We start from the raw sequence: 23669 nt of genomic DNA on the forward strand, positions 1-23669 counted from the left end.
GAAAATTGCCCAAAGAAATGGAATATAAATTAGATCAAGCATGGTGCTAAAGAGATTTAGTGTTACTTAAACATGCTGGACATTGCAGAAGCCCATAATACTGAAAGCTAATAAGACATATTATTGTTAAGAACGCAAAATTCACATAGCAAGTTGGGGATCATGCGCTGGGACACAACCAACTTGCTATGTGAATTTTGCATACAACAGTAAATAAAAAAACATAATTGCATTCTAGTAAAGCAGTCAGTGTGCCATATTGCTCAACAATTTGTTGGATTCCTCTTCTAAAATTACATTCATACATATGCATGGAAACTCATTTATTTTGTTCTTTAAAAATCCATGTTGTGTTTGTCTACTGATCTAAAAATTATAAAAAAACTCTTGGTAATATCCAGGGAAGAATATTCTATGCACAGGATAAACCACAATCTGGTTAAAGGAGAAGGAAAGGCCTATTTAATTGGGGGTGCCAAAAGTAAGGCACCCCAAGTGATTACATATACATATATATATATATATATATATATATATATATATATATATATATCTATATCTATATCTATATCTATATCTATATCTATATCTATATCTATATCTATATATATATATATATATATATATATATATATTATCCCACAGTACCAGCACTCAAAACGAGGTTATTCCAGCGCTGCACAATCAAACAGTGTATAAATGGTATAAGGAGGATCAGCACACACGGTCTTGTTGCTGAAGAACGTTTTCTTTTATTGTGAACAAAATTACATCTCAATCCGACGTTTCGGTCCCACCTGGGGAACTTTCTCAAGGATATTGTGCATTAACAATGTGTTGATTAAATACCCACCCCCCATAAGTGTATTCTGGCGCCCAGATGACGTCATAAGTCCAATCAGAAGTGTCAAATATATATATCTCAGGAGAAAACTGCACCAGTCCAGGGGTTGCTCCAGCGAGCACCATGGAGATCTGCTTCCTTATTCTTCTTCGTTCATCAAATTTCCCAGGGCAGACGCATGTGCAGTAGAATGAAATAGCAGACTTGTTGTTAAAGTTCACCTTTTCGCGTTACTGCACACGTGCACTCACGAGAAGAAAGAAGAAGCCGGAAGCCGAACGCTCCGTGGTGCCAGTGCAGTTTTCTGCTGATAGGAGCACTGGTCTGTGGTGTGAGGTAAGTATATATAAGTGAATATATAAAATATATAAAGCTGCCTTGGGATTGGATAGGCTGAAGGGGAAGTTTCTACTTCCCCTATCCAATCCCTGTACAGCTTTACCGGGACTTCTCCTTAAAGAATCAATGAGGGTACAGAAAATCTGAATAGGAGGAAATCTTGCATGCATGGAGCTGCTGTCCTATTTTCTGAAGCTGGTAGCACGCGGAAAGCAGGGGGGCCCAGCTAAGCAAGTAAGTGACACAAAACCCTGTGGGGCCTGGGACAACTGCCCCCCTGATGTTGCCATGTGTCCGGGTGCCGTGTTTGGAATAAATTGGAAACACTGGAGCCTTTTTACTTCTTTCTAAAAAGAACAGTTGTCCCAAACTCTGAACAACAACAACTTATTTTTACCTGTACACCACTAGGACAAACACTTGGCAAGTTAGTTTAGTTAACATATGCTTTAAATGGCAAGTCAACCCCAAAATAAACATAATTCTAAGCAACTTTTCAATATATATTCATTAATAAATGTCTGTTCTTTTAAAATTATTTGTTAAAACAATTACTTTTAAAAGCGTCATTTGCGTAACTCCTGGTTGTTACTTTTTAAATTATGTTGCAAAATTGTAAGTTCCCCAGCAAAGACAGGTCTGTTAATCAGCTGCCTTGTCTTATATGGTAACAGTCAGGGAATAGAAAGGAAAAGACAAACACTGCTTTCAGTAGCAATACATATACATATAACTTAAAAACCATTGAATATTTGTAATGAATGTATATTGAAAAACTGCTTAGAATTCTTTTATTAGGCAAAAAATATGTGCCTTTTCCTTTAATTGATACCAGTACAGTTACTCATAGCAGCTGATCAATCTTTTAGTCAGAAAAAAAAAAGCTCACTTGCTATGGTGGTGGCTGATTGCTATGGGCAATTTAGTAGCTATTTTAGCCCCGTGAAGTCTTCAGCACTCATTCTTATCCAAGAAAAATATCTGTCTGCCCAGTATGCTATTTTCTTATTCTTAGCCATCCTCGAACAAGTCTCATTTTCATGATATAAGTTCTATTGGATTGTGGAACAGAATACTGTGGAAATAAATGTGGATGGTCCAGCTACTGCAACTTCACTGGTCAAATCCACAGGCCAACCAACTGGATCACAAAGAAAGTGTGTGACCCACATCTTATTCCTGGTTGGCTGAAAACTTTATACACATTCAGACAGGGAACATCAGACATCTAGGGGCACATTTACTATGGGTCGAATATCGAGGGTTAATTAACCCTCAATATTCGACCATTGAAGTTAAATCCTTCGACTATCGAAGTCAAAGGATTTACCGCAATTCGTTCGATTGAACGATTAAATCCTCGAATCGAAGGCTAACATTGGTGCTCAGTAGATTTTAGGTGGCGAAGTAGGTGGTCGAAGTTTTTTTTAAAGAGACAGTACTTCGACTATCGAATGGCCGAAAGATTTTTAAGTCGAAGACGTAGTCAAAGGTCGAAGTAGCCAATTCGATGGTCGAAGTAGCCAAACAAAAACTTCGAAGTTTTTTTTCCTTCTTATCCTTCACTCGAGCTAAGTACATGTGCCCCCTAGACTTTTTTTTTTTTTTAATGCTATTGCTCAGAAGCAAATTTTCAAAAGCAATTTTAGTATAGGATATCCTGTATGATTTTTTTTAAAATATTTACTTGGGATAGCCTCACACATGGATGGACCAATGGTCATTTGGTCACAAAGTGGCTGAACTTAACTGTCTGTGTTGAGATTCAAAGACGGGAAAGGAAGATAAACCCATTTTCAAATGCAGTTGTATTCATAAAAGAAAGAAGAAAATAGAAGGAATCCAGCCTCATTGCTGGAGACTATTTTGTGCTTTTTGTTACTGTTACAATGATCACAGTCCTGCTTAATTGTGCTGGAGGATTGTTATTGTTATACCGTTAAAATGAGCCAAGGAAACAGAGTGATTATAGGTGCAACTAAAACGGTATTTTTGACTGTTTTATTCTTTTTCTCAGTGTGTCACCTATTACTGTAGATAGAGATTACTTCATTAGCTTTATAGCAAGTCAGATCAATGGTTGCTTCATAGTCGAATCAGCGGGTTAGCTATACTGTTTAGTCTATGATAACTGCAATTTAAACTCCAAAACCCTTCATTGTGAAGTTAGTGCTCACTGTTATTTGCTTCTCCCTGGCTCTGCGGAAAACAGTTTAGGTTCTACAGACCTATATCTATGTAATAACCTATGTAATAACTCTTCGTAATAACTTATGCCTGAATTATTTGCTCATATTGTATAGAATATAATTACTGATCCAAAAGCTTTATTCCATAAATTTTTTTTACACGTTCATTTGCTAAAGTGCAAAAAAAAAACCCAGGGTTCACTGTTCTTTTGCCCACAATGCACCTTGTTCCTTTGTTTTTTAACCCACTGACACACAAACTATGCAGCGTAATTAAGTAAATGTATCTCATTCAGTCTATAGTACCAATAAACAATATATCATGAACATATTTGTATAATTTAAATGATTAATTCTCGAATTCATCAGGAAATTATCAATTGATTTGATAGCATCTGTCGTTCCCAGCTATTCAATTAAGTGTGGATGTGTTACTGGCTTAATATATTGCAAATAATCTACATTATGTTTGCTGAGCTATTGCACACTGTATTTTAGTCTTAAAGTGGACCTGTCACCCAGACATAAAAAACTATATAATAAAAGTCCTTTTCAAATTAAACAAGAAATCCAAATTCTTTTTTTTCATTTAAGCATTCAAAGCTATTGTAAACAAATTTAAAAATCTCAGCTGTCAATCAAATATTGTCTGCCCCTCCTTTATGCGTTAGGCATAGAGGCGGGGCAGTCAATTATTTTCACTTTCCATTCAGCACTTCCTAGTTGTCACTGCTCTCTTCACATTCCCCCTCTTCTCTTCACCATTTAATTGTGTAGCCAGGGCATGGGGATGGACATTTGGTCCCCCATTCTGGTGCACAAACAAGATTCTGAGATCATACAAGACTTGCCTTAATAACAGTGTCCACAAAATGGCTACTGCCTGCTTGCTATAATTATAAATTCCCAGATGGAAGAAAAGATTCAAATAATTTTTACAGTGTAATTAAAGTTCATTTTGCTTGACTAACATGATAAAATAGGATTTGGAATAATTTTTTTGGGTGACGGGTCCCCTTTAAAGGAATACTGTCATGGGAAAAAACATTTTTTTCAAAATGAATCAGTTAATAGTGCTGCTCCAGCAGAATTCTGCACTGAAATCCATTTCTCAAAAGAGCAAACAGAATTTTTTATATTCAATTTTGAAATCTGACATGGGGCTAGACATATTGTCAATTTCCCAGCTGCCCCAAGTCATGTGACTGAGACGCATTCAGTGACATTGAGAAGGAAAAACAGCAGCCTGCCAGAAAGCATTTCTCTCCTAAAGTGCAGGCACAAGTCACATGACTTGGGGCAGCTGGGAAATTGACAAAATGTCTAGCCCCATGTCAGATTTCAAAATTGAATATAAAAAAAATCTGTTTGCTCTTTTGAGAAATGGATTTCAGTGCAGAATTCTGCTGGAGTAGCACTATTAACTGATGCGTTTTGAAAAAAACATGTTTTACGATGACAGGATCCCTTTAAGAATACTGAGGCTGTTTTATAATAACCGACTTATTATAGAAAAATAGTTTTCTTTAAAGAAATTTACCAATGAATTCAAGAACTAATGATTTTTAACTAATGGATTCATTTTTAGCGATTAAGAAATGGCCATAGCAGTTATTTTAGTATTGACTATTTTTTAACTACTCCCGTATAGAGAATTTTAGGTGGCAGATTTATCAAGGGATGAATTTTGAGGTGATGGGAGTTTTTTTAAACTGGAAATAGGAAACACTGGCACTCAAGGCAAAAGAATGCAGGGTTACCCCTTGCTGTTTATTTCATGCAAACGTGCTCACACGCACAAAATAAACAGCAAGGGGTAACCCTGCATTCTTTTTCCTTGAGTGCCAGTGTTTCCTATTTCCATTGAAACTTTGGGGGTTGCCGTACCCTCTTGCATTGTGCACCAGGCGATCCGGCAGAGGGAGCGTTAAGAGTGTGCGCGGCTTTACCTGTTTCCAGTCGAGTCCCATCAACTTGATATTCAAATAAAAAAAGACCAATCGAAATTTATTTAAAAAATCTACGTTTTTAACTTCAGGTGAATAGGCTGTATACAAATCGATCAAAACTAAGTTTTACCGCTTTAGATCGAATTCGAACCAAAGTATTTGCCCCAAAAAACTTTGATTTTTCAAAGTCCACCAATTGACTCCAAGTGGGTTCTAGGAGGTCCCCCATAGGCTAAAACAGCAATTCGGCAGGTTTTAGATGGCAAATGGTCGAAGTCAAAGTTTTAAAGAGACAGTACATGAGAAATTTCGATATTCGAATAGTCTAATTTTTTTCAAATTCAAATAAATTTTGGACGATTCGAGTCACAGTACACTAAAAATAGCTTGAAAATCTAATTTTTAAATTAAGATTTTTCACTTTGACCGTTGATAAATCTGCCCCTAGGTGTTGGGTTGAGCCACCAAGAAGTGGAATTAAGCTTCATATATAAATACTGAAAGCTGGTATAATGGTATATTATATATTCATGTGGACCAACCAGCAGCTTGGCAGTTTCACTTAGAAAGCAAAGGTATAATTTGATTAACCTCATCAATTCTGGTACTATGCTATGAAAGTGAATTGTGTGAACTGCATGCTAATGAGAACAATATTGCCATTAGGAAATGACCCTTGATGGGTACAAATGTGTGACAGAATATAATGATATAATGATGCTGTCAAAAAGTAAAAGCCAGTGCGCATGGTTCTCTTTGTCATACCTATTTATTACACTGACAGGCATCCTTACGAGTGACTCACAAAACTTGATGATTCATCATCAATCCTGATAACGGAAACTGCTGGATCAGCTTTCCCAGCTATAAGCTGCCAAAATCTGTGGACATGTGGGATGTTTTTATAGATTTACTCTTTGAAAATTAATTGCACGTGAAATTTAAAAATTATTTCAACTCTAACGGGGGCCCCAATAAGGAACTCAAGTTAATTCTGCTTACTGGGAAGCCCAGGTCACAAGAATTTCATATAATACAAAGTTGATCAGGTAACTCACTTCCAGCCCATGGCGGACTTCAGTACCCATGAAGCATTGATGCAGCACTTGGGCATATTAGAAAACAATGCTCTGACCATCATATAACATGTACATTCCTGAACGCAGTATATGTATAGGACCCGTTATCCAGAATGCTAGCGACCTGGGGGTTTCTGAATAAGGGGTTTTCTTGTAACTTGCATCTCCACACCATAAGTCTGCTAAAAATTATTTAACCATTATTTAAACCTAATAGTTTCATTTGCCAAGAAGGATAAATTATATCTTCGTAAGGATCAAGTACAAGGTACTGTTTTATTATTACAGAGAAAAATTAAATCATTTTTAAAAAACTAAATCCTGAAAATCAATGTGGCTAAAAATGCCACTGAACTTAGTGCACCAGCCTAAAGTTTCAGCTTGTCAATAGCAGCAATGATCCAGGACTTCAAACCTGTCACAGGGGGTCACCATCTTGGAAAGTGTCTGTGACACTCACATGCTCAGTGGGCTCTGAGCAGCTGTTGAGAAGCTAAGCTTAGGGGTTGTCACAAATTATCCAGCAGAAAATGAGGTTGGTCTGTAATATAAGCTGATGCTACAGGGCTGATTATTAAATTATGTTGCTAGTTGTGCTGGTTTCTGTGCTGCCATGTAGTAATTATCTGTATTAATTAATAATCGGCCTTAAATTGTGACATTTATATTCTATGTGTACTGTATTTTGTGCGTGGGTCCCTAAGCTCAGTAAGTGACAGCAGCACAGAGCATGTGCAGTGAATCAGCAGAAAAGAAGATGGGAAGCTACTGGGGCATCTTTCGAGACACAGATACTTACTACTGTTGTGTTTGCCTTGGGCTGGCACAGAAGCCCAAAACATACTGTAATGTATAACATTTCTAGCTACTTCTTCAGTTAAGCTTTAGTTCTCCTTTAAAAATAAGAATTGTTTGCTTATAATAGAGTCTATGGGAGATTGCCTTTCTGTAATTCTAAGCTTTTCAGATAATGGGCCTCTAGATAATGGATCCCATACCTGTATAGCCTGAGGGGATTGTGGGAAATAAGCCAGAATGAAATATATGAAACAAACAAACTGTATGTGAGATTAATGAATGGCACTAAGCAAATATTTTTTTGTAAAAAAAATCAAACTGCTGTGTTTTTTTGTATTTAACATGCTGAGCTATTGCTTGCACTATTCTATTAGTATTCTGTGTATAATGCCCTCCCACTACCAACCCTCCTAACATGTAATGCATCATGAAATAATAAAAAAAGGAGGAAGGATTGGGCTAAGAGACAGAACGAAGATGTAAAGTAGCAGAAAGAAAATATAAAACTCAACAACAGGATGGGCAAGAGCTTAAACCAGAGTTATCATTGATATAGAGGATTTCAGATGGTTATCCAAGAACAATGATTTCGCATTTTACTTAGGATAAGTGAAGGTGCAGCACGTTTCTCATTTCCTAGACATGGACATCATTATACAGTATTAGCTTAGTGTCAGAGGGGGTTAGTAGAAAGGAGGCTGGGATTACGGATCCTTATAGAGCTGTATACGTGGGTGGATTTCATCTGCAAGTAGCCACCATGAATGAAAGAGAAGAAAATATTCAACATTATTGGCACTCTGTATTTCTTAAAATATGCCTTTAATTGATAAGCTCTAAAAATTAATCAGTGCATCAAAAGGTCGAAACGACCGAGTTATTAATTCACACGTCCAGCTATAGGGGAGGAAAAAAGTTATATTTGAAGTGATTAAATGAATTAATCGCAGCCTTGCATTCTGCATTCATTATTCAGTTAACGAACATAGGCTTTTTGCCAAAATGTAATTTTTTTTTTTTTTTTTTTTTAATAAGATCAATTTTCTGCATAAAAGTCTTTTATAGGGAAACCCCCCCAACCTGGTCAGTTTATGCCAAATACAACTGAATAAACAATGAACATTTAGCATTATAAAATACTATTGGAATGGTTAAAGCACAACTATGATAGACCCTTTGGCTAGCATGAAGACATTTCTACCTTACTTATCTGAACACAAGCCCATTCAATCCCTCCTTTTCTATAGAAACCTTGAATAGCGGGCAGGCACCACTCTGGAACACCAAAAGTAAATCAGTCAGTAGAATGCAGGAGTCCAAATTATTTTTTAAAGTAGTACAAAAAGTCTTTATTTACATTGTGTATAAAAGATAAAAGCCTGACGCGTTTTGTGTCCCCCAAGGACACTTAATCATAGGCTAACTTATTAGCTTATGATTAAGTGTCCTTGGGGGACACTAACCTATTAGCCTATGATTAAGTGTCCTTGGGGGACACTAACCTATTAGCCTATGGACACGAAATGCGTCAGGCTTTTATACTTCATACATAATGTAAATAAAGACTTTTTGTACTATTTTAAAAAATAATTTGGACAGCTGGATTCTACTGACTGATTTACTTTTGGTGTTCCGGAGTGGTGCCTGCCCGCTATTCAAAGTCTCTGTGTTACTCCCCTTTGCTAAAGATCTGGGGCATGAGCACCCGGACCCATCGTGGAAATCGGTAAGCTTGTCCTTTTACTCATAATATCCATGCTTCCAATGGTTTTCATTTGACTCCTTTTCTATAGATCAGGTTGCAATATGGGTACTTTGTTTATTTTTTCAGCGCTGAGGTATCTAATCCTGTGTCACTTTAGTGAATAATGGATTTGGACACAAGCCTTAGTATTAATTCATTTTCAAATCCAATCAATACATTTAATTACTTTTCTCCCATACAGCTACATTATTGAATCAATTAACCAGTTGCTTTTAGCTTCTTAAAGTATTCATTCTTAAGTTCAAACATATCAATAAATGGTACATGTCAAGGAATACACAAGTCTCAACTGGTGACTATTTTACATACATACCTACCAGTGTTGTAATCCTTTTGGATTTACTTCAGTGCAGGCTTCTCATGTCCTCCATGACTTTAACTACATGTAACTCAAGAAGGTCTTACTTACAGTTTACTAACAAGGATGTGAAGCAAAATGGGAGGGTGGATAAATGCTTGCGTGTACTCAAAGGGGAACTATTGCGAAAATGAAAAAGAAACAAATACAATCAATTAAAAATTCTGTACAGTTTCTGAAATAATCAAGTTTATTTTCACTATTCCTCTTTCAGCATCTGTTTCTCTTCATTCTGCCTTTATTCAGGAGTTGGATGTCAGAAGAATAATCAAATATATCGTATAGGGGGGCTTCCTTTCCTAGCAGATAAATTAGAGCCTACTCTATTAAAAAAATATAAATGTGATTATTTCAGAAACAATGCAGAATTATTTATTGATTGTAATGAGAAAGTTTCTTACTTCAGGAAGCTTATATTAAATTTTCATTTTTGAGATAGTTCCCCCTTTAAGTCTCAGAAGTCACACACCAGTGAGCAACCCTCATTTGCATACTTCCCATATGCAAAAGACTGTTTTCCCTGCCATTACATGCGCAACAAAGGAGCTGCAGTGTATGAGCAGTGTGCAGAAAGCAAGACACACAGTTTGCAATCAAGCAAGATGCAAGTAAGCTCATCATCAAATTTAGAAAGTGCAAGTGAAAATAAACTGGATTCCTACTGAATAATTAATACAAACTAAACAAGACAGAGGGATCTTACCATTGCAGGTATGAAAGGAGAAAGGATGCCGCCAAATCTGCACGCCATTGCACAAACACCTAGTCCTGCGTTCCTGCAAAACATTTCAGCAACAAAGTTTTACGCACATTTTAGACAAACGGAATGATTTCAGACAAATGTATGAATCAGAAAAAGGACAAGTACTAATTTGCTAGAATATTTTCCAAACCAATGCCAGTGGTGTACAGAGGTGACGGCCCTCCCCACCCACACTGAGTTGTAAATAGAGTAGAATAGAATTTGAACAGAAACCTGTCTATGCTTCAATATTGTGTGCAGTTTACATTGTACTTTCTCAAACACACAAGACTGACAAGTGCTTACAGTTAGGTCCATAAATATTTGGACAGAGAAAACTTTTGGTTCTGAAGTGAAGTGATTGTGTTAAAAAAAGGCTTTAGTTCCTCACATTTGTATGCCATCTTTTTGTTCAACCCGCTGAATTAAAGCTGAAAGTCTGCAGTTCAACTGCATCCTAGTTGTTTAATATAAAATTCATTGTGGTAATGTACAGAACCACAATTAGAAAAAAGTGGTCTCTGTCCAAATATTTATGGACCTAACTGTATATGGCACAGATGATCTATTATTTTCTTTGTAGGTGTTACATAACATCGGATGGCCACTTCTGCATAACTCTCAGCTAAATGCAATTTTTATGCATAGGTTGAAGGGGGGGGGGGGGGTTGCAAGGAACATGGTTGAAGTCTCTCCTTAGCTTAGTATCTATTTAAATATCACATTTCCTTTGAACTCTTTTCCTCCCTGCTCTGTAGCTTTTATTCAGCTTGTGGCTGCATTTATTTATAGATGGGGAACATTTTTCCTGGTGTTTTTGTAGAGCTTTTTTATTTGTTCATGTAGAATTTATGAATGTCTGCATTTGGGTATTTTTCTGTTTTTTTGTAAGATCACGTGGCTTTTTTTTATGTAGTGCAACATTATTATATTGTCTCGTACGGGTAACATTCAGAAAATGCTTAAGGTTAATTAATGGCACAGTTACAGAAAGCGACCAACCAAGTGGTTGACTAATAGTTCCAATGAGTACAAATCCTCTGCTTCTGTAAAAATGTTCAGAATAATAACAACTCTAGAGGATAATGCAGGAACTATAATATATTCACAATTTATGAAGGTTTTTAAATAGCACGTCTAGTTTTCTTCCACAGAAAATTATTCGAAATTGTACAATTTCAACTGTTATACATAATCAGACATAAACAGGGGTTCAGTTATTAACAGGGAACCCAAAGCAACCAGAGAATTACAAACTATATTCACTCATATTCATTGTTGAAGTTACCATGGGTGACTGAATTAATAGCCAATGATTAAGTGCCCTGGTGGGTACGAAACGCGTAGGGCGGATGGAGATGCAAGTATACATTTTTAACTTTGTATAATAAAGATATATTTTTTTTAACTTAAAACTTTTCTGGTCCTGTGGATCCATTTGAGTGCTAGACAGTCCTGTTCTTTCTTCGATTTTTCTGGCGTGCCGCTCCCTACAGCTGGGGGTCTGGGGCTGGTGCACCCGGACCACATCTACTACTTGATGAGATATTTACAATATATTCCGGGGCACCTTGTCTCTCTCTAGACTGAATTAAGGCACATTTTTGCCCAGAGTTAATTACTTCCTCAGTGTAAAACCTCAGAAAGCAGCCAGATGTTATGAATAAATATCTGAAAGCTAGAATCACACGGCAGCTGCTTTGATGGGGTTAGTTGGAGAACCCAGACAACTAAATTGTAAATAAGACACCTCAGTGAGGTTTGAGACACTGATTGGGAATAAAAGGGAAAGAATTGGAAACACATGACTGGACTGTCAAAAACTGCAATTTGGCAAAACTAGGAAATAGTTGTAGCAGCCTTGGCAGGTGCCTTTCAACTTTCAGCTGTGGGTGGCAAAAAGTCATTACACTCTAGCCCCATACTAAGTCTATTAAAGTCTAAATGACAAAAACATAAGTTAATAGCAGAAGTCCCAAAGATATCCTGATCTTCGCTGGGTTTTGTGCAGAGTTTTTGGGTGGAAAATCCGAAAAATTCACAAGATTTGAATTTTCGTATGATTTTCATGATTTTTTAGAGTTTTTTCCCACACTGGAACTTTTCAGGAAAATATATTGAAAAATAAGGGGAAATAAACCGTGCAGATTTGGTTGGAGTATATTTCAGAAAATAATTAGATAAATTCAGATTATGATAAATAACCCCCTAAATAAATGTCAACTGTAACCTCTTTTCATACAACTTGCCTTTTTGGGCTTAAAGTGAAGTTCAAACCTGCAAAGGACACATTCCAGTGTACAATTTGAAGCCAGACCTGGGTTTACAGAGGGAAGAAATGACAATCAGCAAACCTGTGTGCCCTTAACCTAACAATCCAGTAATTTCCTTAAGAAGGATACCAATGAACGAACAAGATGCAAAGACTTATCACTAAACTGGTAAAAGAATGGATAATGAAACTATAAAGAAACACAATCAAAGTTAGGGTTATCCGCTGGAGAAAAGTACTATGGGGGAAATTAACTAAAGGGCGAAGTGACTAACGCTGGCGAAAATGCGCCAGAGTGACGTAATTTCATTACTTCGCCGATTTACTAATGGTCGCTGGCGTAACTTCGCTAGCGAAGGAGATAGACTCTAGCGCTTTTATGCCAGGCGAAGCTTCGCTCTGGCGAAAGAACGTTCCTTCGCAAACTCACAAAGATGCGGATATTACTGAACTTTACCTCTTGCGCCAGACTTGCCTTCGCCACCTCAGACCAGACGAAGTGCAATAGAGTAGATAGGACTTCCTCAAAAAATAGTTGAAACATTTTCTAAGTCCCAAAAAACGCTGGCGACTTTTCATTTTTCAGGGTGATAGGCTGCAAATGATCGTAAATTTTTTGTGGGATAACCAGCTTCCCCCCTACATTACCTAACATATGGCACATAAACTATACACTGGGCACATGTGTAGGGCATTATTACAACTCTATTTTCCTTTATTAAGCTTCCCTGGGCTTGTGTAGTGTAATGTATTTGCTGCAACATATATGTCCAATCAACTTTAATTTCCCACCATATGCAAATTAGCCAACGCTAGCGCAACTTCGCTTTGCTTGCCGCAGTAACACTAGCTCAACTTCACCAGCGTTCGAGTCCTAGACGCAACTTCGGATTTTAGTGAATTAGCGTTGTCCTGGCAAATCTAGGCCTGGCGAAGTTTTGCGATGTGAGCGAAGCCGTCTGGCTTCTGGCGAATTTTCGGAGGTAAGTGAATTTGCCCCTATGTATTCCCTGCATCTGCCATACTATAAAATGCAACAAAGTTAAACTGGAAACAAAACACCCTTCTGTATATGAACATTTAACAAATCTTAACAATGGAGACCCACTTGTGGACGGACACATGTCAAAAAGCAAAAATTTTCCTGCTGTACCCTATACAGCATGTTAAACAAAAATTGTCAAGATCTACTCCCAATACATTCATATAGAAGTCTCTGGTCAATGCAGTCGTTAATAAAAAAACAAGAGTACTCACAGTAAAATGCAGACAGGAGTTACTGACATTATAAAGTACACAAGCGATAACATACTGTACCAGAAACCTTGTGGGCTCCAACTCCAAAATTGTGAACTCAGCACAAGAAAATTTCCTGACAAATGAAGCAAAAATACAGAACGACTACAAGACTTAATTAGCATACAGAGCAAAATTGAATTATCCAAACTGTATTTAATCATAGACATTAATCAACTAAACAAAGCACCTTAAGACCATGAACATACCACCTTACAATCCACCACTTCCCCGATTTGTCCCTTTAAAGTACAACATGCTTGTTCCACAATAAACATGTATTGCAAAAAAAGCATGGAAATAAAAATAAATATTTACAGTATGTATAGTATGAAATTGTCTTAATGAAGTTTTATGGAAAAATTGTAAAGGATGGCATTTGAGGAATAATGGTCTCATTCCTTCTTTGTCCGTTCTTGTGCAAATGAATCACAGGACAATATCAAATTAGATCTAACAAGAATAAAGGATACCTTCATTATAGTAATGATTATGATTGTGTTAGGATAATAACATAAAAGGTCATATGATGTATTAGTGATAATCCAAGAAACGTTAGAGACAATGATCGGAGTGGGGAATTTGACTCTTGTGCAGAACCAGTAGCAACAAGAAGTTTTATAATTAAACATTAGGACTGTCAAGATCTTATTTTCCCTTCAATGGATTAAAATAGCAATTGGCACATTAAGAATTGGGAAACTTAATGAGCCACAGAGCAATTATCAAGACATTTCATTAGATTACTTTTATGACACTATTGAGGCTTACTTAACAGAACACAACTGCACTGTAGTAGCCTACTGCACATGGCCCCTTTATTCTATAAATCAAACACAGAAACACATTTCCAGCAAGGGGCACATTTATCAGGATTTAATACTGGGGATTGCCAGGATTCGTGAAAAAGTGAAGCAATACATATTTGAGAATACAGTCCAAATTTTCTTAAAAGGTCAGCGCTAACTAAAAGCTCAAGGGAAAAAAGTATGAAAAAAAGAGAGAGATAAAAAATTCTTATAGTGTAGTATTTTGTAGGGAGTTGTAGTTCCACAACCAAACAAATTTCTATTTGGTGCAGTTACCCTTTAAGAATCACCACAGGTGGCTATTAGATGGGTACTTACAAACGTTCAAATTTATCAAGTGCACATCACGTTTGTTGAATGATGTAAAGTTGCAAAATATTTCTTCTATGCTGGAAGAGGTTAAAAATGCGCAGAAATAGTGTAACACCCTTTTTATTAAATATCTAAAAAACCAATCGGTTACACTCACATTTCAGTAGTAAAAACCAGGCATATAGTCACTTTTCCATGTAAGTCCGTGCTGCTGCAAGTCTTTTTTAACAAATGCTGTTGGGGTCCCGACCAGCGTTTCCTCCACGATCAGCTTGCTGCTTGATTCCTTTCTGGACGCTTGGATGTGACGTCTGCCTACTCTGCCTTACGCGTTTCGTCGCTTACCGACTTCATCAGAGGCTTGAGAATAGTTGCGATTAATTTTAAAATAAAAAACTTTCTAAGTAAACGCTGCAGAGTTTCTATAGAGGTGAATGAAAATAGTCACCGAGAAAAGTTGAGTTTGGATGCAATTTGTTTTTCCTGGGAGGTTTTTTCCCCTTGTATTTAAAAATTGATAAACCTGCTTCCCTGAATTGTTGTACTTCTAATTCATTGCTAACGAAGTTTCGAGCCCTTTCACCAGGCAATAGATCGTTACAAAAGTGTGAATTTTCCATTACGTTACCCCTTTCTCCAGAACCTGCTTCGCCAAGTTATTATATATATATATATATATATATGTATATGTATATATATTTATATATAAAAATGTAAAGTGGGATTATGTTTAAAAGTTGTAACTGTTAAATATACATTTTTAATATTTTTTTTTAATACCATTTGAGGGGCATGACATTTGTTTTAGGATGGGCTCATGTCTAGGACAATAGAGGATCTCTTTTGTCTTTGTTTTGCAATTTCACCAACACCTCTAATAAAGACATATATATGACCTATATCTACCCTACGTATTTAAATTGACCTAAGCGTAAGCGTGTTAAAGTTTTGCTAGGCAGCAATGAGCTGTAGTGAAAGTTTGCTATGAAATGCTTGTGCCGACGAATCTTCGCTGCCAAAACGTTGCCAGCATTCGTCTGCCGAGACGCAACTTTGCATTTTGATTAATTAGATTATGCACTGCGAATTAACGTCTGACTAAATGGTGCGAAGTGGGGCGAAGCCTTCCAAGGCAAAATTGGCCCTTTAGTGAATTTCCCCCAATATTGTCATTAGATAGGAAATTTTGCACCACTTTTGGGAAATAAACAAGGAACAATCAGAACAGTCATATGAACATGTTTGTTTTGCTGTAACAAATCATAACTATTTGTTTATAGACAATGTGATCATCATCAAAGGGATGAAGTTCCTGACTAGCGTCTTTACATGCCTGGCAAGTCTTATAACTTGTCTTTTCTATAAATGACAATATTTGCAGGCATCTTAATGAATCATTGTTTGTCTGACCAGACTAAAGACCACTGGTTTTATATGTTGGCCATAATTACTTTGTGCACATTGGGACACACACTGAACACACAATCCCACTAAAACAGGTGATCTTTAGCTATATTCTTTAGATATACTTTGATGATTGAGTTAAACTAAACAAATCTGAATTTAAGCTGAACACAACTCATTCATGCTGCTTATGCTTCATTATATTAATTATCTCCTGACTATGCCTGCATCGGTGTGAGGTGGTTTTCAGTGATGTTTGAAAGGTTTGTGCACAACATGGATAACCAACAGCAGGGAGCTCCAATATCTTCCAGTAGCTCCTCAGGGAAATGCACAGACTACCACACAGCTCAGGGTTTGAATACTGACAGGTATATTAAGATTCCCATTCAAATTCTATGGTAAACTTTGGTTTTAATTGATGTATATATTTTTGAGCTCACAATTTTTCTTTATGTGAAATGCCAGTAAGAAGAAGCAAGAAAAAAAAAAAGTCTCAATCTCTAGGAAGAATGCAATTTTGTTAACCAAGAATTAATAAAATGTTAATAGGAACATTTTCTGCTTTGTCAGTGGATTCTGTTATTCGCCTCCTGCTCCATTCAGCTTAAACCCTACCACTAAATCTCTTCTAGCCATTTATCTTGACTAATCTGCACTATCTACACACTTTGCTTCAGGTTCACTAGCCAGCTTGGTCTCTCACCCAAAGAAAAGTGTTCTCACCTGAGTTCCAAAAAGAAAAAAAATAAAGGTGGATGTTATAAATGCAAATCAATAAAAAAAAAAAAGAGTTGGTGGGCACACGGTCTCATAAAGTAAAAACCACAATTTATTGTATCATTAAAAACAAGTGGTTGCTGTGTGCTAGACGCCCAACGCTTTCGGGAACCCGCCTTAATCATAGGCTAGATGTTATAAGGGGAAGAACCTGTGAAAAGGGGACAGTGGGACATTTTAAGAGAAATCAAGGACTAGAGTAATCAAAAGCTGCTTTAAACTTCACTGAGCCAAAACATCCACAATAAATTGCAATGCTTAATTTCATCATAATGATTTGAATATCACTTTCCTTATAATTAAGAAAATACTGTAAGGGGAAATTATAACACAATATACCACCAGTCCAGTGTACATCTCTACTAAGCAACCCCAATATCCAATAATCCTCTGGACTTTCAGCTAGACTATCTTTTGTGGTAGGGTGCAATGATGGGTGCTTCATCTCAAACTTGTAGATGCGTAGTGTGATATTCTTTGAAGTGTGCCTGATGCTCCTTTGTGGACTGTGCTCATAGAATTTTATTATTAAACATAAATAGTCAGCATAGCGACAACCACATAAACAAAATTCTTAGGAATCCCAAGGTAGCTGTTTGGGGATACTTAGAATCTGCACAAAGTGGCCTCCTCTAGAAAGCAAGGGAACACACCAGTTATGTACAATTAATAGAGACTTTAGAGATTTATAAAACTTACTCTATAAATAGGGTGTATCTGAAACCAAAAGCCTCTTGTAACCAGCACTGTCTTCAGTCATACAGTGACCTGTATAAAGCACTGAAACGATTTCTCTCCACGGTGTTCGCTTGCTCGTAAGTTTAAGTATAATAGCTCTTTTAGCAACGCAAAATATGAAAAAATACAACTAACAAATAACAAGTATACATTATGATGTGCTATGTCGCTGGCTTGATTGCACTGTTTCAAAAATTTAATAAAAGGTGTCATAATAGGAGAACTCGTAAGCATGGAACATTTCTTCACATCCCGAAGGGATTCCAGCAAACAGAATTAAAACCAAAACAAAAAGAAATACCCAGTATGAGTACTGACACATCAATCTTCTTGTGTGTCTGTTTATATATTATTTATGAATATTTTTTTCATGATCACAAGAAATAATATAAAGCCTACACTTATTCACAGCAGAATGAGATGATCTCTCTGTAGCAAAGCTTTTTTTATGTGTCTGGTTGTTATGCAAAATGTTATTATACAGTATCTTTACATCCTCCAATATAGGGTTATTTAAAAAGAACTAGGGCAGAAGTGCAAGAGCATGGAGAATGTATTTATATACGGTAATGCTACTTAGGTACGCAGCACTACTGCACAAAAACCCTCTCCTTGGTACTCGTTCAGGGAAAACTTCTGTCCAGGGTCTGAATGTGCTCTGCAGTTCTCGCCGTAATTTAAAAATTAAAATCAGCACAAGGTGGTACTGAGGAACTCAGAGAAAACAACACATTTCTGATAATAAAATCTACTTGTATGAACATAGATGAATCCTGACAAGGTCACATTGCATCTGCTATATTCAACTTTTTTTTCAAACTTCTCTACCTACACATGATAATAATAAATGTTTACCAAAACAAATCCTTACTGTGCACAGCAGGGTACACTACTAACCATGCACAGTAACTAAGCGTTCTACAAATCCTGTTAAAGAATATTATTTTAAAAGTCAAATAACCATGTGTTTCTAATATATATATATATATATATATATATATATATATATATATATATATATATATATATATATATATATATATATATATATATATATATATATATATTTATTCAGTACAGGTATGGAATCCATTATCCAGAAAACCATTATCCAGAAGGCTCTGAATTAAAGAAAGGCTGTCTCCCATAGACTCCATTATGATTAAATAATCCAGATTTAAAAAAATAATTTTCCTTTTCTCTGTAAAAATAAAAAGTAGCTTGTACTTGATCCCAACTAAGATATAATTAATCCTTATTGGAGGCAAAACCCGCCTATTGGGTTTATTTAATGTTTACATGATTTTCTATTATTAAAGTATGAAGATTATGGAAAAAAAACCCAGGTCCTAAGCATTGTGGATAACAGGTCTCATACCTATAATACCCATTAAAGAATTATATTCAGTTACATGTAATTAGTACTTGCAATTATTGTTCATAAATGCTTATGTTAATTAAATTCGCACTAAGGAAAAACCCGAATTGTACAATTTTTTTGGAGTCTTTTCCCTGAATCGTACTATTTTTCTGTCTTTTTCCCCGAAATGTCCAGAATTTTTCTGATTTTTGCCTGAAAAGTCTGAAATAGTCGGATTTTCATACTAATTCAAGCGCAGACCACAGAAATTTCCAAATAGGATAGGGACCTCTCCCACTGACTTATATACAACCACGGCAGGTCTGAGATGCTGGATTTTTGAATTTGGACTTTTTGCAGCATTGGGCTTTAATAAATCCCCCCAAAAAAAATCTACTAAAAATTTGGGTCTTATATTAAAAAAAGTGTTTTTTTCCATTCCGACTTTAATAAATAACACCTTAAAATAAAATTCAATAAGAGAGAGCACAGCTCTGATGCTGCTGAAAATACGTTAGGTATGCTGAGCTCTAACACATTACACTTGTTGTAGACACCGAAAGCATATAAATAAAGCAGTGAAAAGCACTAAGTACATTTTATTTTGGTGCAACACTGCCTATTTTGCAGTTTACACCTAATTATTACTATGGGGTCCGTTTACTAAAGCGCGGTAAAATATGTGCATAAAATTTAGGCAAATTTATCGCCGAATATGTTTTCGCCAGTTTACTAACCTGCGGTATATATAAATTTGCGAATTTTCTCTGCACATGAATATGTGTTCGCCAGTTATCGCATTCGCTGAAAATAACGCTTTGTACACATTTACAGGCGGTTTACTAAACAGCAAAATGTGCGAAAGACAAAATAAATGCCAGAATATTCAGAAAATTTTACCGCCATCTATATAGTGGTGGTAAATTATTTTTTCGCCAGATAATTCTCAAGGGGACAGGAAATATCCCATAACACCTTGTTTTACCCATCATTGTTCCTGTTGCCAGTCCTGACAGGAGAAGAGAGAAGTGACAGGATAAAAAGATGTTTTGGATTATTCTTTTGTCTGCTGCTACAGCAGCTTTTTCAACTGAAAGACGAATTATGGCTAGGAGGGACCAAAGGCTTTCGTCAGTCTAGATTAAACTACATTTATATGATGCACACAGATTGATTGGTAAAACTTGTTTATGAATTTTATTATATGATTCTATTGGCAGGGGTTAAGTCTTGTGACTGGATGTATTGAAATGTGGATTTATATGATGCATACATTTTTATTGGGTGAAATCTGTTTACCGTGTTGTTGATAATATCTATAAAGTTTCGCCTTTTTGAAGATACATATCTGGCCATAAATCATGCCATAATAAATGCCATAAAACAAGACTATTTTATAGCATAAATATTCGCAAACTTAATTTGTCGTCAGAAAACTAGCAACTTGCAGAAATTACAGCTAACGTAAGATGGTCCGTTAATGTACTGTAGTTACCGCCAGTGATCACAATGACTTCTGAGCGCGTCACAGTTTAGTAAACTTAGTCGCTGCGAATAATTTGGCGTGAACATATTCACAGTGATAACATGCAGAAACAAATAGTCAATTTTACCACGCAAACGGACCCATAAATCTCCCAATGTGTACTTCTCCAACACCTTTATTGTATTTTTTAGGGATGCACCGAATCCAGGATTCGGTTCGGGATTCGGCAAGGATTTTCAGCAGGATTCAGCCGAATCCTTCTGCCTGGCTGAACCAAATCCGAATTCTTATTTGCGTATGCAAATTAGGGTGGGTGGGAAATCACGTGACTTTTTGTCACAAAACAAGAAAGTAAAAAATGTTTTCCCCGTCCCACCCCTAATTTGCATATGTATATGCAAATTAGGATTCGGTTTGGTATTCGGCCAAATCTTTTGCAAAGGATTCGGTGCATCCCTAGTATTTTTAAAAGTTTTAAATTAGAAGGATGCTTACTGTATATTTTGGATGGATGGGTAAATATGTAGGTAAAACTACCTGCAAAGTTATTTTGACAAAGAAAAAAACAATCCAAGGTACTCCTAGAAAATAGATGATGTATTGCTGATCTTTATTATTTATTGTATATAAGCATTTATCTCAGGTAGATAATGAATTTATGGAACACTGGGTAACTACTTTGTAAGCCTGGGCAATTAAGGGGCACATTTACCTAGGGTCGAAGTAAAATCCTTCGACTTCGAATATCGAAGGATTTTGCGCTATTCCTACGATCAAACGATCGAAGGAATAATCGTTCGATCAAACGATTAAAACCTTCGAATCAACCGATTCGAAGGATTTTAATCCATCGATCGAAGGATATTCCTTCGATCAGGAAATTGTTAGGAAGCGTATGGGGACGTTCCCCATAGGCTAACATTGGCCTCGGTAGGTTTTAGGTGGCGAACTAGGGAGTCGAAGAATTTTTTCAAGAGACAGTACTTCGACTATCGAATGGTCGAATAGTCGAACGATTTTTAGTTTGAAACGTTCGATTCGAAATCTAAGGTCGTAGTCGAAGTAGCCCATTCGATGGTTGAAGTAGCCATATTCGACCCTTCGAAATTCAAACTTTTTTTTCCTCTATTCCTTCACTCAAACTAAGTAAATGGGCCCCTAAATGTTAATGCAGGAAAGGATTCATCTTGCTATATACATCTGGGAAATGGTACACGAATATGAACAATTTGTCAATCTGCTATGTGTACTTGGCTAATTATCTGTTTAATGTATATAGTAACAATGTCACAATGCTGTAAGTATCAAGGATATCTAGTGATTGTGTCTGGGGAATTATTCTTTTATATGAGCACTGTGGCACCTTGCAGTATGTGTCTCTGTGTTGTCCAGCACTTTTAATTAAAATCAAAATGCCTTTTAAAAGAACTTTTCTTGTTCTTTGATAATGTTTTGCAACAAATATTACAAGTTGTGCTTGACTTTCCTTTTCAGAGCAAGAGGGGACGGAACACAATAGTGACTCTCTCTGCCCACTCTTTACTCAATGAATAAAGTTTATGGATGACAAATAGAGAATAGCAGTTTGAATGAGACGAATGTGTTCCAGCACTGCTTTCTTTGCAGACAGGCAACAGCAAAAAAAAACTGCAGAGCATTTGTGACCCTGTTTGCAACTGCAATTATCTGAGGACCATCAATTTACTACAAGAATAAACTACAGAAATCCAGCTCATGCCAGCTATGTCTCAGACTGAAACATGACAGGTTCTGTTTATTCTTTTACTGCACTGCGGAAATGTTCTTATCACACGTTATACGTGATCAATTAATAACCCCTGATGCTGGGCAGAGCTCCAAAATCAGGCTTTGCACTACAAATTATCTCTCTAACAAGGTTCCCCATTTCAAACTAGTCCATTTTAGTTCCCAGGAGCAGACCTGTAGTTAGTAAATCCAGAGAGTCTTATTGTTTGGAATGTGCTACAGAGCTATGATAAAATATTTACACTTAAAGGAGAAGGAAAGGCTTGCAGCACTTGGGGGTGCCAAATGTTACATACCTCCCAACATTTTGGAAATAAAAAGAGGGACAAAAAAAGTTGCAGCATAGCGTGGTGAATGTTTTTTGACCAAGCTCATTTTTGAGGCCACACCCCCTAATTACCATGTTCATTTTACAAAATTTCACAGGTTATAAAAGTTTGAACATATTTCTGTGTTTTTTCAGTTATTACAGAAGGTGAATTGCCCTTTAAGCTGTGAGTCTAACTTTTCCCAAGGGACCTGCTATCTTATATTGTTTCAATTACTTATGCTTATATAGAAATTGTTACAAAAGTATATTATCTTCTGTTGTGGCTGTTCTGCGCTCTCTGCCAAAAGCCAATTAAGTTAGAGAATTTGTTTCATTTTCTGGCTGTTCAGTGCAGAGAAAAATGGGACTTTCCAGTACAAATGAGGGGCTGCAGGTTGAGCCTCAAAAGAGGGACTGTCCCTCTAAAAACGGGACAGTTGGAAGGTATGATGTTAGACACCCCCAAGTGATTGTATTGGCTTACTTTAAGCCTCGGCCAGTGCTCCTATCAGCAGAAAACTGCACCGGCCCGGGGTTATACCAGTGAGCACCACAGAGTGATCCTCTTCTGTCTTCCTCTTTCCTTTACGGGGCTGCACATGCACAGTAAAACGAAAAGCCGAACTTTAACTAAAAAGTCGGCTATTTCGTTCAACTGCGCATGCGTTTGCCCCGGGAAATTTGAAGACAGAAAAAGACGGAAGTGGATTGTTCTGTGGTGCTCACTGGTATAACCCTTGGCTGGTGCAGTTTTCTGCTGATAGGAGCACTGGCCCGGGGTTTTAGGTAAATCAATACAATCACTTGGGGTGCCTAACACTTGGCACCCACAAGTGCTGCAAGCCTTTCCTTCTCCTTTAAAGTGCAGCTTTAACAATGAGAGGTAGTACTCAAATAGGAAGCTTGTGATGATGTATGTGTACCCTTGTGTCCCCCACTATTATTCACACAACAGGAGATGGCACCCACACTATGAAGTATAAGAAGGTTCATGGATATGGACTACAATACAGGAATGTATACAGGTCAAATATGGTACTTGACAAAATGACTAAGTGCAGGTGCTTAAAGT

At 36.7% G+C, this 23669-nt stretch overlaps 1 protein-coding gene across 1 annotated transcript in view; it reads right to left on the bottom strand.

Moving 5' to 3' along the window:
* The window catches only part of slc22a15.2.S (solute carrier family 22, member 15, gene 2 S homeolog), a gene marked incomplete at its 5' end in the record, with an annotated part of 153576 nt that overhangs the window by 12004 nt on the left and 117903 nt on the right, over positions 1-23669 (bottom strand). Inside the window, 1 exon segment of the mRNA NM_001086152.1 lies at positions 10025-10097. Within this exon segment, the coding sequence (NP_001079621.1) occupies positions 10025-10097 (73 nt within the window).

This window comes from Xenopus laevis, chromosome 7S (assembly GCF_017654675.1).
Source record: "Xenopus laevis strain J_2021 chromosome 7S, Xenopus_laevis_v10.1, whole genome shotgun sequence".
Taxonomy (NCBI): domain Eukaryota; kingdom Metazoa; phylum Chordata; class Amphibia; order Anura; family Pipidae; genus Xenopus; species Xenopus laevis.